Raw genomic sequence first — 17,600 nt, forward strand, 5'->3', positions numbered from 1 at the left:
GAGCGAGAGAGGGTGAAGAGAGAGACAACCGGTGTGCGCAGCTTTCCCAAGAGGAAATTAAAAGAAAGAAGCTCAGCAGAGAGAGAGAGAGAGAGAGAGAGAGAGAGAGAGAGAGAGAGAGAGAGAGAGAGAGAGAGAGAGAGAGAGAGAGAGAGAGAGAGAGAGAGAGAGAGAGAGAGAGAGAGAGAGAGAGAGAGAGAGAGAGAGAGAGAGAGAGAGAGAGAGAGAGAGAGAGAGAGAGAGAGAGAGAGAGAGAGAGAGAGAGAGAGAGAGAGAGAGAGAGAGAGAGAGAGAGAGAGAGAGAGAGAGAGAGAGAGCTCACGCTGGCTGTCTCCTAATCCTAGTCCCATCTCTAAGAAGTGGCGAAGGGAGCAGAGTGTTAGTGAAGTGATCCTGAGCCAGCATAGCCTCTTTTCTCCACCAGCTAGCACCACTTGCGTGCTCACACACACTTGCAACGGGATTCCGCGGTGGGTCCGCCTGCCTGCCTGGTGTCCAGGTCTTTTGTGAGCGTGAGGGGATTGTTGTACCTCCAGCCTCTCAGCCCAGACAGCCAGCCCACCCCCAGTGTGTTTGGGAGCAGGGTACCCCAGCCGGGACGTTTTGGGGGGCACAGGAGTCTGAAGAAGAGGAGGAGGAAGGGAAGAGGAGAGAGTACGTACCCTCAGAGTAGAGGAGTATAGGAGTCAACGCTGGAAATGCCCATCAGGTGAGGCCATCCTGGAACAACTTCTGGTCAGTGTACACACACACTTCCACTGTTTGATAAGTTGATTTGATGTTGTAGAAATACTGTCAACTGGTTGACATTCCAACAGTCATGTGAGTGTTATATACTTGATGGTTATGTCAGTTTGAGAGTATATTAAGATGTCACATTTATTGTATAATGACAAAGTTACTTGTTTCAGAGAGTTTTAGGGGAAGTCTCACTTTTTTCATGTCATCTACTCTCTTCATTTCTAAGCAAAGTTTGGAAGATCTCATACGTACTGACACATGATGGTCCTCTGCTCTTCAAAAAAGGGTCTGAGCCGTAACAACATGTAATTTAGTGGGAAATATTCATCTTTGAACTAGATTAATATGGAAATATCAGTGTGTATCATGAAAAATGTATGCACTCACTAAACTGTAAGTCGCTCTGGATAAGAGCGTCTGCTAAATGACTAAAATGTAAATGTATCATTAGTTACATTTAAAATTGTCAGGAAAACAATATAGTTACAAGAAATGTGAAATAGTTTATTTTAGATTTAGAATTGGATGGATATGTGAAGGATAACACATTGGATATAAATATACATGTAAATATCTGCTTTGGTTTTTGTCTGCTCAGGACTAGATATATTGTCTATGTATTTACCGTAACTCTCTAAAGTAAACTGGATAAAAGCTGTTTGCATAACAGACATAAGCAAAGTACTTGCTTCCTAAGTTGTTTATTTTTGCCAGAGCACTGAAAGGTCAACATTTATTATTATTATTATTAAGAAGACATTATTGTTTTTTATATATAAATAGTGTCATTCTTTAGCCATGGGACGGCAGGTAGCTTAGTGGTTAAGAGCGTTGTGCCAGTAACCGAAAGGTCGCTGGTTCTAATCCCCGAGCCGACTAGGTGAAAAATCTGTCGATGTGCCCTTGAGCAAGGCACTTAACCCTAATTGCTCTGGATAAGAGTGTCTGCTAAATGACTAAAATGTAAAATGTCATTTCCTGTCCTCTGTAGCTCGTTCAGAATAGTATTAGCGAGTTATCTGCTGTAAAGGAATGAGAGAAAAGCCCAGTTGGCTGGATGGATGATTGTAGTGCTTTAGGGCACTAACAGCAGGTGGCCATAATTGGGTAAATGACTGTTACAAAATGCCTGTGTAATCTAGTGGTAAATAGTAAATATCACCAATATTATTATATAATGACACCATACAAAAGAATAAGGATCATAAGGTATTTTATGTTAGACTATTTTTTCCATTTGTGTCTAAGGTGCGTGTGTTTGTAGAAACACAGCAATAAATAAAAGGAGGGAGGAGAGAAGGGTGATTTAGGAAAGACAGAGTGGTGCATTAACAAACAAATGTGTGTGTGTGTGTGTGTGTGTGTGTGTGTGTGTGTGCAATCATGTGTTTGTATATGTCCGTGTGTGTGCATGTGCGCAAACAACACAGGGACCAGTGTTTTACCCTTGTTGTTTGTCCCTGGTCCACCTTCATAGAGTGTGTTGTTTGCAATTGACCGTTTCTATGCTGTGTGAGAGTGTTGCGAGGTGAACAGCACATAATCCTACCACCACCACCATCTGTAGGGCTCCACCTACTCAGTCACTGCAGGTCCAAGGAGAAATCACTCCACCCAATAATACACAACCACTTCATAGACCACAATAAAAGTGTGGATTTTAGAAGATGTTTTCGGGCTGTGGTGATTGTGTCTGTATCAATAAAAGACATGGGGATCGAAAACCGCTCCAGACATTATTGGTATCACAGAAGCAGGCTATTTCTACAGAGTCACTCGTTACTATAGGCTCTGAAAGGAGAAGACACGCATTGTCTCGATCAATCAGTAATAGCTAATATTAGTTATTGTGGACCGTGTTCAAACCAGAACTTGTCTTCTTTGATTGGTTTCTATCTCTGTCTGTTTGGGGGATTTGACATTCTGGACCCTGTCCTCTTCTGTACTAGTGAAAATATGGAGTCGAGCTCCGCAAAACAACTTTTAATTTTTTCACGATATGGAGAGACACTTGGGTGAAAGGATCATCCTTGGCAACCAGGCCATGATATATTTTGCTCTGTTGAATAACATGCCAATGGACTAACCTCCAACAGTTATTGCAGTAAAAGGGGTCTTAGAGGCAACAGTCACATAGAGGGAGAGAGAGGGTCGGAGATGTCTGGAACAATTGGGATGGCAGGTTGACATTGGGATGGCGTTGGTAGTTGTGGATGAGGAAAGACATGTTTGAAGACTATCAGATAGTCATTGAAATGTCATTTTCAGTGGGGAAAAACTAATTCTTATTGGCTGGACCTGGCTCCCCAGCGGGTGGGCCTGGCTCCCAAGTGGGTGGGCCACCCATGGCTGCGCCACTGCCCAGTCATGTGAAATCCATAGATTAGAGCCTAATTTCTTTATTTCAATTGACTGATTTCTTTATATGAACTGTAACTCAGTAAAATCATTGAAATTGTTGCATGTTGCGTTTATATTTTTGTTCAGTATACAGGTATACCAGTATGAAAATGTATGCACTCACTAACTGTAAGTCGCTCTGGATAAGAGCGTCTGCTAAATGACTAAAATGTAAATGTATACAGTGGCTTGCGAAAGTATTCACCCCCCTTGGCATTTTTCATATTTTGTTGCCTTACAACCTGGAATTAAAATTGATTTTGGGGGGGTTTGTATCATTTGATTTACACAACATGCCTACCACTTTGAAGATGCAAAATATTTTTTTTTGTGAAACAAAAAAGAAATAAGACAAAAAAACTGAAAACTTAAGCATGCATAACTATTCACCCCCCCCAAGTCAATACTTTGTAGAGACACCTTTTGCAGCAATTACAGCTGCAAGTCTCTTGGGGTATGTCTCTATAAGCTTGGCACATCTAGCCACTGGGATTTTTGCCCATTCTTCAAGGCAAAACTGCTCCAGCTCCTTCAAGTTGGATGGGTTCTGCTGGTGTACAGCAATCTTTAAGTCATACCACAGATTCTCAATTGGATTGAGGTCTGGGCTTTGACTAGGCCATTCCAAGACATTTAAATATTTCAGCTTAAACCACTCAAGTGTTGCTTTAGCAGTATGCTTAGGGTCATTGTCCTGCTGGAAGGTGAACCTCCGTCCCAGTCTCAAATCTCTGGCAGTCTGAAACAGGTTTCCCTCAAGAATTTCCCTGTATTTAGCGCCATCCATCATTCCTTCAATTCTAACCAGTTTCCCAGTCCCTGCTGATGAAAAACATCCCCACAGCATGATGCTGCCACCACCATGCTTCACTATGGGGATGGTGTTCTCGGTGTGATGAGAGGTGTTAGGTTTGCGCCAGACATTTTCCTTGATGGCCAAAAAGCTCAATTTTAGTCTCATCTGACCAGAGTACCTTCTTCCATATGTTTGAGGAGTCTCCCACATGCCTTTTGGCGAACACCAAACGTGTTCGCTTATTTTTTTCTTTAAGCAATGGCTTTTTTCTGGCCACTCTTCCATAAAGCCCAGCTCTGTAGAGTGTACGGCTTAAAGTGGTCCAATGGACAGATACTCCAATCTCCGCTGTGGAGCTTTGCAGCTCCTTCAGGGTTATCTTTTGGTCTCTTTGTTGCCTCTCTGATTAATGCCCTCCTTGCCTGGTCCGTGTGTTTTGGTGGGCGGCCCTCTCTTGGCAGGTTTGTTGTGGTGCCATATTCTTTCCATTTTTTAATAATGGATTTAATGGTGCGCCGTGGGATGTTCAAAGTTTCTGATATTTTTTTATAACCCAACCCTGATCTGTACTTCTCCACAACTTTGTCCCTGACCTGTTTAGAGAGCTCCTTGGTCTTCATGGTGCCACTTGCTTGGTGGTGCCCCTTGCTTAATGGTGTTGCAGACTCTGGGGCCTTTCAGAACAGGTGTATATATACTGAGATCATGTGACACTTAGATTGCACACAGGTGGACTTTATTTAACTAATTATGTGACTTCTGAAGGTAATTGGTTGCACCAGATCTTATTTCGGGGCTTTATAGCAAAGAGGGTGAATACATATGTACGCACCACTTTTCCGTTATTAATTTTTTAGAATTATTTGAAATAAGTTATTTTTTTCATTTCACTTCACCAATTTGGACTATTTTGTGTATGTCCATTACATGAAATCCAAATAAAAAGCAAACATTGGTATCATATGAAGCTTTACCGCTTGCTCTGTAATATGAGTAGTATTTTGATTTCATGAACTATTTTTTTTTACAATCATTTCTGAATATTGAAAAATATAAACATGAATATTTCAATATATTGTTGAACATAATATACTCTATGGGCATATCAAAGTTTCAGAGTGGGATCTCTGCTAGTTTGATAGTTATGGCCTATTTTATACAGAGAAATTGGCATAGTAGGCAATGTAACCAATCACAGCACTCCTTTTACTTGTATCATTGAACATCCTGCAAATCACCAGCAGAGGGCGACCATTTTGAATCCATATTTTCAGGAATGAGGAAGATATGTAGACAAATAGGTAGACGTTCTCGTTTGTTTGACTGTTGACTCACCGTCAAAGAGGACAGACAGACAGACACACAGAGGTGTCTGACTGTTGACACACACAGAGCGAGCGAGCGGGAGAAGTGTGTGAGTGTGACAGACAGTGGCTGCGTCAGTGATAGAGGGTGTCAGCTCAGTGTCAGTGAGATGTGTTTAGTGTCACACTCTGCTGACCTGATCTCCGGTCAGGCTGTCCACTCTGGCCCTCTGTGGCTCCTTACATAACCCTGCTGTCATTCACATACTGCCCTGCAGGGAGCCAGCGGCCCGAAGATTTACACACATGGACGCACACACACACACAAACATACACACACCGGACAGATGCATGTGCACACACACATACAGTGAGGGAAAAAAGTATTTGATCCCCTGCTGATTTTGTATGTTTGCCCACTGACAAAGACATGATCAGTCCATAATTTTAATGGTAGGTTTATTTGAACAGTGAGAGACAGAAAAACGCATGTCAAAAATGTTATAAATTGATTTGCATTTTAATGAGGGAAATAAGTATTTGACCCCTCTGTAAAACATGACTTAGTACTTGGTGGCAAAACCCTTGTTAGCAATCAAAAGAGGTCAGACGTTTCTTGTAGTTGGCCGCCAGGGTTGCACACATCTCAGGAGGGATTTTGTCCCATTCCTTTTGCAGATCTTCTCCAAGTCATTAAGGTTTCGAGGCTGACGTTTGGCAACTCGAACCTTCAGCTCCCTCCACAGATTTTCTATGGGATTAAGGTCTGGAGACTGGCTAGGCCACTCCAGGACCTTAATGTGCTTCTTCTTGAGCCACTCCTTTGTTGCCTTGGCTGTGTGTTTTGGGTCATTGTCATGCTGGAATACCCATCCACGACCCATTTTCAATGCCCTGGCTGAGGGAAGGAGGTTCTCACCCAAGATTTGACGGTACATGGCCCCGCCCATCGTCCCTTTGATGCTGTGAAGTTGTCCTGTCCCCTTAGCAGAAAAACACATCCCAAAGAATAATGTTTCCACCTCCATGTTTGACGGTGGGGATGGTGTTCTTGGGGTCATAGGCAGCATTCCTCCTCCTCCAAACACGGCGAGTTGAGTTGATGCCAAAGAGCTCGATTTTGGTCTCATCTGACCACAACACTTTCACCCAGTTCTCCTCTGAATCATTCAGATGTTCATTGGCAAACTTCAGACGGGCCTGTATATGTGCTTTCTTGAGCAGGGGGACCTTGCGGGCGCTGCAGGATTTCAGTCCTTCACGGCATAGGGTGTTACCAATTGTTTTCTTGGTGACTATGGTCCCAGCTGCCTTGAGATCATTGACAAGATCCTCCCGTGTAGTTCTGGGCTGATTCCTCACCGTTCTCATGATCATTGCAACTCCACGAGGTGAGATCTGGCATGGAGCCCCAGGCTGAGGGAGATTGACAGTTCTTTTGTGTTTCTTCCATTTGCGAATAATCGCACCAACTGTTGTCACCTTCTCACCAAGCTGCTTGGCGATGGTCTTGTAGCCCATTCCAGCCTTGTGTAGGTCTACAATCTTGTCTCTGACATCCTTGGAGAGCTCTTTGGTCTTGGCCATGGTGGAGAGTTCGGAATCTGATTGATTGCTTCTGTGGACAGGTGTCTTTTATACAGGTAACAAGCTGAGATTAGGAACACTCCCTTTAAGAGTGTGCTCCTAATCTCAGCTCGTTACCTGTATAAAAGACGCCTGGGAGCCAGAAATCTTTCTGATTGAGAAGGGGTCAAATACTTATTTCCCTCAATAAAATGCAAATCAATTTATAAAATTTTTGACAATGTGTTTTTCTGGATTTTTTTGTTGTTATTCTGTCTCTCACTGTTCAAATAAACCTACCATTAAAATTATAGACTGATCATTTATTTGTCAGTGGGCAAATGTACAAAATCAGCAGGGGATCAAATACTTTTTTCCCTCACTGTACATGCATGGATGCACACACTCATACATTCACACATTCACGCACACACATATAAACACACACACATACATACAGGTAATTGTCAATAGAAATACCTGAGTAAATGAGGGATACAACGTTTATTGAAAGCAGGTGCTTCCACACAAGTGTGGTTCCTGAGTTAGTTAAGCAATTAACATCCCATCATGCTTAGGATCATGTATAAAAATGCTCCCATAGGATGACAATGCCCCCATCCACAGGGCACGAGTGGTCACTGAATGATTTAATGAGCATGAAAACAATGTAAACCATATGCCATGGCCGTCTCAGTCACCAGATCTCAACCCAATTGAACACTTATGGGAGATTCTGGAGCCTGAGACAGTGTTTTCCACCACCATCAACAAAACACCAAAATATGGAATTTCTTGTGGAAGAATGGTGTCGCATCCCTCCAATAGAGTTCCATACACTTGTAGAATCTATGCCAAGGTGCATTGAAGCTGTTCTGGCTCGTGGTGGCCCAACGCCCTATTAAGACACTTTATGTTGGAGTTTCCTTTATTTTGGCAGTTACCTGTACACTGTATAGGGTTTCAAAATAGTTATTCGGCTGTCCCCATAGGATAACCATTTTTGGTTACAGCTAGAACCCGTTTTGGTTATAGGTAGAACCCTTTTGGGTTCCATGGAGAACCCTCGGTGGAAAGGATTCTACCTGGAACCAAAAAGGGTTCTTCAAAGGGTTCTCCTATGGGGACAGCCGAGGAACCCTTTTAGGTTCTAGATAGCACCTTTTTTTCTAAGAGTGTACATACACACACACACACACACACACACACACACATGCGCCCTCATGCACGAAAAACTTCAAATGTCGACAAAATGAAATACTCTAGACAAGGTGGGATCTTTGTGTGTCTGTAAAATTAATTACAAAAAAATGCTAAAAAAAAATTAAAAATATGCAAGAAATGGTGGTGGAAACGCCTTTATGTGCAAATATTTATGTAATTTTAGAATATTCGCATGAAAATCTGTCACCAATTGGATGGAAACCTAGCTATATTTACAAAAATGTGGTTACGGTATTTATATAATAATAGAGTGATTCCTCACGAAACTCAGACAAATAAAGACCATGATTTGGGGGGTTTTCACTATGTAATCCATAGAATAGTTATTTGGAGGAAGGATTGTTCACATATATTTGAAATTTGTATCTAAAAGCATAATTGAGAAATAATGTATTAAAGTTGACATATTTATGACATTTTAGCCTTACCCAGGCCTCATTTAAGACTCGATCTGTAGGTGCAACAAAGCAACATTGGTGTAATATGAAGCTTGACCGCTTGCTCTGTTATATGAGTAGTATTTTGATTTCAATAACTTTTTTTTACATTCCTTTATGAATATTTAAAGATATAAACATAACATTTAATAAAAATGTTGTTGAACATAATATACTCTACGGACATATCAATGTTCCAGAGTGGGTGCTACTTTGAGTTATGATCCAATTTGGGTGCGTTCATAAATTCACTCTGGCTATCTACTTCGTTTTCAGAGCGCTCTCGTCTGAGTGTGCCAGAGCGCAGACTAGCTGATACATTTACGAATGCTCAACACCTGTTGAATATGACCGGTGTCAGTAAACGTAGTCACATTATTATTAACATTTGTGTTTGAAATTAGCTAGTAAACTAGCCAACTTTAGCCAGTTAGCTTGGGTGCTTGACTGCCTTTGTGAGGTCGGAACGCTCGGATCAACCTTACTTCTCGGCCAGAGCGTCCAGTGTGTGCTCTGAACGCTCCGAAAGTGAAATGCTCTTAATTTACAAACGGACAATCTGACAAAGCTCTAAATTTACAAACACACCCTATTACCAACAGAGTGAATGTGAAAATGGATTCAAAATGGTCGCCCTCTGCTGGTGATTTGCAGGATGTTCAATGATACAAGTAAAATGAATGCTGTGATTGGTTACATTGCCTTCTACACCAATTTCTCTCTATAAAATGGGCCATAACTATCAAACTAGCAGAGATCCCGCTCTGAAACTTTGATATGCCCATAGAGTATATTATGTTCAACAATATATTGAAATATTCATGTTTATATTTTTCAATATTCATAAATGATTGTAAAAATAAATATTAATGAAATCAAAATACTACTCATATTACAGAGCAAGCGGTAAAGCTTCATATGATACCAATGTTTGCTTTGTAGCATCTACAGATGAAACATTATGGAGTCTTAAAGGAGGCCTGGGTAAGGCCAAAATGTCAAACTTTGATAGATTATTTCTCAATTATGCTTTTAGATGCACATTTCTAATATATGTCAACAATCCTTCCTCTAAAGGACCATTCTATGGATTACATTTAGTAAAAATCCCCCAAATCATGGTCTTTTTTTTCTGGGTTTCTTGGGGAATCACCCAATACGAATAGTATATACCTGTATACTGAACAAAAATATAAACGCAACATGCAACAATTTCAATGATTTTACTGAGTTACAGTTCATATAAGGAAATCAGTCATTTTAAATAAAGAAATTAGGCTCTAATCTATGGATTTCACATGACTGGGCAGTGGCGCATCCATGGGGAGCCAGGTCCAGCCAATAAGAATGAGTTTTTCCCCACAAAATACCTTTATTACAGACAGAAATACTCTTCAGTTTCATCAGCTGTCTGGGTGGCTGGTCTCAGACGATTCTGCAGGTGAAGAAGCCGGATGTGGAGGTCCAGGGCTGATGTGGTTACGTATGGTCTGCGGTTGTGAGGCCGATTGGACATACTGCCAAATTCTCTAAAACGACGTTGAAGGCGGCTTATGGTAGAGAAACGAACATTCTATTATCTGGAAACACACTCAAAAATTACGTAAATATATAAACCAAGTACAGGGCAGGTACACTGAAATCCATTCTGCACTGGAACTCACCTACACAACTTATGCAACCCTTATAAGCCACTGATACTGGACTGAACTCTCTAACATTTGTATACATGTTTTTCTATTTTAATGTATTTGTATGTTAATATGTCAGCACTTGCGTGTGTGTGTGACCCTGTGTGCTAGTGATGCATGGGTCAGCTGTTTGTTCACCCGCACCCACCCGCATGTGAGAATAACCCATCTGCAACCGCCCGACTATATGTGATAATGTGAAAATCTGAGGCCCTAACCCGCAAATATAGAAAAAGCGCTGAACAGTTCCCGTTTAACTTTTTCTCCCCAGGTTCCCAAAAGCATTTGGTGATTGGGGTGTATCTGGCGCACACATACAGTTACTAAAGCTTAGGCTTATGCACTAATGCCAGATAAAAATAATTAATGAAAAACTTCCATTTAGCCTATAGATATGAATTGCACAAGAATTTTACATTTATGGATTTTTTAATGCATTTTTTCTCTTTATTCCACCCACTCGCCACCCACCCGCCTTTCACCCACACAATATTTCATGACCCTAAACCCGCCCGCCCCGCGGATATAACTGCGGGGTTATGAGTCAACCCGCGCATTACACTGTGTGCTGGGTTATGGCATGTGGTTATTTAAAGGTCAGTGGTGATGTTAATCCTGCCCGAGGGAAGTGGATTTAGTGTCTTTCTTCTAAACTGTTCCCATATCAGAATACGCAGGTACAGCAACATTATGCATCTCTCTCTCTCTATCTTTAAGACCTTTCTCTTTTCCTTTCGGACAGTTTAGGAAATCTTTGGTGATTTTCTCGCAGTTCTGACTCATAAGTTTCGCTTCAACTTTATATCGTGACGTTCATAAAGCCTTTACCTATTCTTCTGTATATTTATATAAATTCAATGTAATTGTATTCATAAGACATCTTATTCCCCTCTGATATTAATCTACCAGCTGTCAGGGCTACTTTCATGTAGGACTGTTAAAGTGGGTCTGTGGTGTATCAGCAGTGTTCACATACAGTATTAACATGCTATCTCAGAGCTCCAGCCCACGGTGGATCATCATCATGGAAAAGCATGGATTTTCTGTTGCAGCCTGTCCGTGAACAGTAGGACATCAAAGAAAGCCTACTGATGCCCTATTAAATAAAAGAGTAGGAGGGAGACAGCTATCGATTAGTATAGATAAACATTAGCAAACTTCCCTCTCCTCCTTTTCCTCTCTCCCTCTCCACCCCTCTCTCTATCTCTCATCCATCTTCCTTCTCTCGTTCTCTCCACCCATCCCTCTCTCTCTTTATCTCTCCATCTCTCTCCATACACCCCCCTCCTCTCCATTCATCCTTCTTTCTGGAAGGTTCCAAAGTAGATCTCTTGGTTCTGTGGTCATTCAACTATAAGTAGGGCCTGTTTAGGAATGAATGGTCAACCCCAATTGCTCTTGTTCCCTCGTGGTCACTCCCTTCGTTCCGTTCCATCCCTCCTTTTCTCCTCATTGCCGTGACGATACCTGGGGGTGGGAAGGGTCACTCTGGTCTAATCTAACAGTGTATTGATTCCATTAGATAATTAATGACCCGGTTGCGGGTTGGGAAGTACAGGGAGAGGTGCAGTGGGAGGAGGGAAGCACTTAAGCCCTTGAGAGTTGGAGAGAACCTTGGGCCAGGAATGGTCCGGAGTCGTCAAGGTCAGACGCAGCCGGTGCTTCGATGTGGAGGTGGTTTGCCGGCTGAGGACCGAGAGGGAGGGAGAGGGAGGGAGGGAGGGAGGGAGGGAGGGAGGGAGGGAGAGAGAGGGAGGGAGAGCGAGAGAGAGAGAGAGAGAGAGAGAGATCATAATGTCCAGCAATCCAGTGTAGCTGTGTATTGATCAGCGGTTGAATAAAAAGTAAATAGAGAAACATCTGACTTCCAAATGTTCCACCATCAGCCGTGTGATAGCATGATAAGCAGTCTACCTCTGGAAGACCAGAATACTGAGCTACCTCTTTATGGACACTCCAGCCACTCATCAAGGTCTATTCACCAATGTGATAATAACCCCCACTGGAAGAAAACATTTCACATTCTATAAGTGAAATATTGCTCTAGTCTACATAATTGATATGGATGAGTTTTTGCCTCTGTATGGTTTGGACGTTTTCACACCTCTATGGTCCCTCGATCTTTCTCCTTTTGTGAGATGGGAACTAGCTGTCCTGTTGGGTGGTTGAGGGACCAATCATACCGTTTAGTAAACATTTTAAAACAGACAGACAGTATTTCATAGTGGTAAGAGGAGTAGAAAGAGGGGAAACGGGAAGATAAGGAGAGAGGTGTGCGGCTGTTGTCTTTCCCAGTGTCAAAGCAGGCGGTCTAACTGTATCGCTGCACAGGCCAATGTTACCCGGCTAACGTGGGCCCTCATTTATTTTTTATGGAGCACACCAAACATTCTATTCTATTCCATTCCATTATATTCCATTCCCTTCCATTCTATTTTATTTGATTCTATCCTATTCTATTCCAACTGACATTACCAGGGCTGACTGTGTCCCTGAGGTGTGGTGGGTGGGGGTCTCAGCTGGTATTTAGACCCAACTCCCCCCAGCCTTGGCCAGGTCTTCTATGGGGCTCCAGGGGAGAAATGTGAGGCATAACACAGCCATTTCCCTGCAGCCTGGGGAGCCAGTGGCATTCCAGCAGGCAATTGTCTGCGTGCTGTTTGCCTTAAATGTGTTCATTTGCCCGACTCCCCCAGTCAGAGCTCCGTGGGGAGGGTCGGAGTGCTCTAACAAACCTCTGACAGCTGGAGGCCCTAATTAAACGTCCCCGCTGAAAACAAACAGCCGAGCAGCCAAACTAACTAACACACCGACCAACCAACCGACGGAGAGGCTCTGAGCGGTGAACGCACTCCCTCCCAGCCCTGTGTTGCCTACATGAGAGCCAGCCGCAGAGCAGCGAGCAGGGCAGCACAGCGTGAGGGATCACATAGACTTACACACAGATGCAAGCACATGCAAGCACATGTCACACACACAGCTGCTTGGATACACACGTACGCATACACACACCATAATACTTTTTGCTTTTCTACTGTAGAGCCTCATACAGTATGTTTTATATCTGAATAATCGTTTGATGTTTTCAATAACCCTCCACAGATGACACAGTTGACATACAGCTTGTTGTGACGGTACTATAGAGAACAATTGCCGCGGCCCATTTGGGGGAGGGCATTAATAGCCTCCCAACCTGCGACAAGGTTATGAAGCTGATTGAATAATTACTGTTGAAGCCCCGTCCATTACGGCCCACGCCGCTGCTGATGTGCTGCCTGGCTTCTGTCTATAGAGATGGAGATGCAGATTAGATAAGGACAGACAAATAGATAAACGTACGGGACAGAGCGGCTGTGTCTGTGTGTGTGTGTGTGTGTGAGAGAGAGAGAGAGAGAGAGTGTCACGTTCGTTTAATGACGGGTCAGACCTAGGCGCAGCGTGATATACGTACATGTTTATTTACTGATAAACACCACAACAAATGAAACGAAACATGAAGTCCAAGGTAGCACACACAACATACCTTACACGGAACAAGATCCAACAACCCACTAGTGCCAATAGGCTGCCTAAGTATGTCGGAGACAACGAGCTACAGCTGCCTCTGATTGGGAACCACTCCGGCCAACATAGATCTACACATAATAGATCGAAACATAGAAAACACACAACAAAGAATATACACCCCTGACTCAACATATAAGTCCCCTGAGTCAGGGCGTGACAGAGAGAGAGAGATAGTGTATGTATGAATTGACTTTTTATTTCCCCCTCACACAATGCGATGTACTCAGCCAGCCAGGTTGGGGAAGGTGATGTAAAATGTCATTTAAACACGGCACAGGGACAGTGTGTTGGCTACAGAGATTCTACATTGATGTGATGCCGGGTTGGAAATTGGAAGGTACAGCATGTGTCCCCTGTAGCTCAGTTGGTAGAGCATGGCGCTTGCAACGCCAGGGTTGTGGGTTCGTTTCCCACGGGGGGCCAGTATGAAAAATGTATGCACTCACTAACTGTAAGTCGCTCTGGATAAGAGCGTCTGCTAAATTACTAAAATGTGTTGTCACAGTCATGTTAAATGCACTAGAAAGTATTCTCTTGTGGACAGACTACGCAACATTTTAGGTCTGGGTTAACCAAGATTAAATAGAAAACAATTGAATTGAAATGTCAAAGTAAAGTGATGGCTTGGCCCAGCCCAGTCTGGCTCCACATATCCCAGCTCCCTACCCCAGCCTGACCCTATTCTACCCAGCCCAGCCTGGTTCCCCTCCCCTGGTAGTGTTGACCCAGCCGTAGAGAAGGTACCCCTGGCCGCAGGGCAGGACACCAGGCTGCTGAAGGCCACGCTGACCTTTTAAAGGTCACCAGAGCACAGAGGCAGAGAGGGGGAGGGGAGAGGGAGGCCAGCCAACTGGGAGAACTGGGAGCCAGAGGGTGTGGGGGAGGCAGGGGAATTAGGGGCAGGGGGTCTTCTACTGTCCCTGCTTTGCCCTGTGTCTTTGGTAACCGGAGTGATTCTGTAATGAATGCCTTTTTTTAGCACAGTGGACGTTCTTCAAAGCTTTTATAGAGAAATGCATACCTAACTAACCCTAATTCTTCCCCCCTCTCTCTCTCTCTCTCTCTGTCTCTCTCTCGCTTCCTCACTCCTGCAGGGGGTCTGAGCCTGTCACAGCCTTGGCCAATCGCAGCCTGCGTTAGAGGTGGCGGCTGCATTTGATTGGAGGATGGCGACCATGCCGTTCGTCAGCGAGGGAAAGTGTGTGAGCGTGGAGTGGGACTTCCTACAGGGACTACTGGCCAAACCCCCCACCCTGCCCTGGTGAGAAACACACTAACACACATAATAGCATGCATAGCGAGTGCTAACACACACAAACACTTACTCATATTCTAAACCATCACATCCACACAGCCCCTCTCACCCTGTACTGTATAGTAAAATTGTTATTGCTCTGGAGCCTTGGCTGTCATAGCTGTTAATCCCACACACACACACACACACATGGAAACATGCTTATACACACATTTTATTTTCTCTATTGCTCTCTCTCTATTGCCCTCTATCTCTCACTCTCTCTCTCTCACTCAATCACTCACTCATTCACTCACTCACTCACTCACTCACTCACTCACTCACTCACTCACTCACTCACTCACTCACTCACTCACTCACTCACAGACACACACACATACACACACACACACACACTCCCTCCCTCCCTCCCTTCCTCCCTCCCTCCCTCCCTCCCTCCCTCCCTCCCTCCCTCCCTCCCATGGCAGGCAGTCTGCAGGCCCGGAATGAGAATCGATGTCACAGACACGGAGGAGAAATGCTGTTTCTTTATTCTACCACAGACACAAACTGTGGAGTCGCCGTGACAACATAATTCTACCACTCAGGCCCCATTGAGGGGAGTCGATACCCAATCAGAGAGACAGGCTACCTGGGCCCTGGGCCCCCTCTGTCACATGGCCCCTCCCCCTCCCATTGATCCCTCAATCACCGCTGCAGCCCAGCACCCGCCAGCCAGTCGCATGGCTGTGTGTGAAACAGAGAGGGAGAGAGAGTGTGGATGCTAGTGTGTGTGTGTTGGAAGCATGTGCGCATGCGTGTGTGTGTTGGAAGCAGAGGCACTAGCTGTGCTGTGTAATAGCAATGTGTATACCAGTGAGACAGGGGAATAGACCCTGGTAGATAGAGCACTTTCTGTCTGTAACTACACAGACAGACAATCTGCTGGGTTAGAATTTAGATTGGTTCACTAAGATTGCAAGCGTCATTATATGCCTTTTAAAGGACTATTCTCGGTCATCGTCAGCGTACATGACCAAGCCACAGGTGGTCATTCTGCGTTCAGTTAGGATTCCTTATCATTCCAGTTTTGGCATGAACCACACACCCTTTTCACTTACAATTCTCCTCTACCTTCTCTTTACTATCTCTCCCCTCTCCCCCGGACTTTTCCTCTCCTCTTCCAGTTTGCAGAACCTGCGGAAGGAGAAGTCTCGTAATGCAGCACGTTCCCGTCGCGGTAAGGAGAACTTTGAGTTCTTTGAGCTGGCCAAGATGCTCCCTCTCCCTGGAGCCATCACCAGCCAGCTGGACAAGGCCTCGGTCATCCGCCTCACCATCAGCTACCTGCACATGCGCACCTTCGCCAGCCAGGGAGACCCGCCCTGGTGCCCCCTGCTGGAGGGCGAGAACCACTGCAGCAAAGGTGAGCTCTCACCCTTACCTTATCGTACCCATGATCCTAACCTGGAATGACTGGAAAACTCAGTCACCAATGCTGCAACAAAAGCAATTTACAAATGTTACTGTGGGTGTATCAGCATTGTAACAGCACTATAATATTCTATGTAGTCCCTCACCCAATGCACCGCACAGACACACATCTCACTATACCTGATTGACCTTCCCCCTCATCACAGACAGAGAGGGTGAGAGAGAGAGACAGAGACAGAAAGGGAGACAGAGAGAGAGGGTGAGAGAGAGAGACAGAGACAGAAAGATAGACAGAGAGAGAGGGTGAGAGAGAGACAGAGAGAGAAATAGAGAGAGATAAAGAGACAGACCGAGAGAGAGAGAGAGAGAGAGAGAGAGAGAGAGAGAGAGAGAGAGAGAGAGAGAGAGAAACAGACAGAGAGAGAGACAGACAGATGATACACAAAGGAAGGAGGAGCCTATTGGTGCAATTTGTAATTACAGAAATTACCTATATAACAAGGAGAGTGTAATTATAAAGGTTGTCTAATTGCTACTATTACTGAGGGGAAACAACTCAGCTACAATTAGGTGTGTGTGTGCGTGTGCGTGTGCGCTTGCCTGCGTGTGCGTTTTATAAGAGCACCTGTGAGGAGTGTGTATGTGCGTGGGTGTGTGTGTCAATGGTTGCAGAAGTGTTTGTCTGTGTGGGTGCATTATCCTTTTTTGCACCAGTGTGTGTCTCCCCATTACTCTCAGCAAGTCCTCCTGAAATGGGACAAACCCATGATATCTCATTGATACTGTATGAGATTTGAACATGGATATTATGTACCTTACAAACAATGGCACTGTAGTTCTCATTTGCCCATATACTCTCATAGACTTACTGGATACGATCTTACTCTTACCATTGTTTGGTGAATATGTTTTGGAGGATCTGGCCTTGGAAGAGGCCTGGTAAAAGGAAGACGTGGATATCTATCTATTCAATTCTTCGATTGTACCTGTGGAAACATATTCAATCCACTAGCAGATGTTCTAACAAAGCCTTACAAATGCATCTATGGTAGTCTGGAGCCATCCACCTCACAAATCTCAATGCATTTACTTTGGAATGGAAAGTACACTGCTGTGTGTAAGCAGTACATCTGACCATTGATCTATTTCTAATGTCTGAAATCTATACTGAAGTTCCCTCTGGAACTCCCTATTCTATACATCAGC

At 44.0% G+C, this 17,600-nt stretch overlaps 1 protein-coding gene across 3 annotated transcripts in view; it reads left to right on the forward strand.

Moving 5' to 3' along the window:
* The first annotated feature begins 277 nt into the window (after positions 1–277).
* npas1 (neuronal PAS domain protein 1) overlaps positions 278–17,600 on the forward strand; it is a 39,206-nt gene continuing 21,883 nt past the window's right edge. For 2 of the 3 annotated variants that reach the window (XM_041874461.2, XM_041874470.2), the window contains exons 1-3: positions 278–709; positions 14,821–14,987; positions 16,148–16,386. In XM_041874461.2, the coding sequence (XP_041730395.1) occupies positions 14,893–14,987; positions 16,148–16,386 (334 nt within the window). In that variant the 5' untranslated portion in view covers positions 278–709; positions 14,821–14,892. Of the gene's footprint in view, positions 736–14,820; positions 14,988–16,147; positions 16,387–17,600 lie in introns of all 3 variants that reach the window. The other variant, XM_041874465.2, reaches the window with a different exon arrangement.

The sequence above is a fragment of the Coregonus clupeaformis genome, chromosome 5 (genome assembly GCF_020615455.1).
Source record: "Coregonus clupeaformis isolate EN_2021a chromosome 5, ASM2061545v1, whole genome shotgun sequence".
Taxonomy (NCBI): Eukaryota; Metazoa; Chordata; class Actinopteri; order Salmoniformes; family Salmonidae; genus Coregonus; species Coregonus clupeaformis.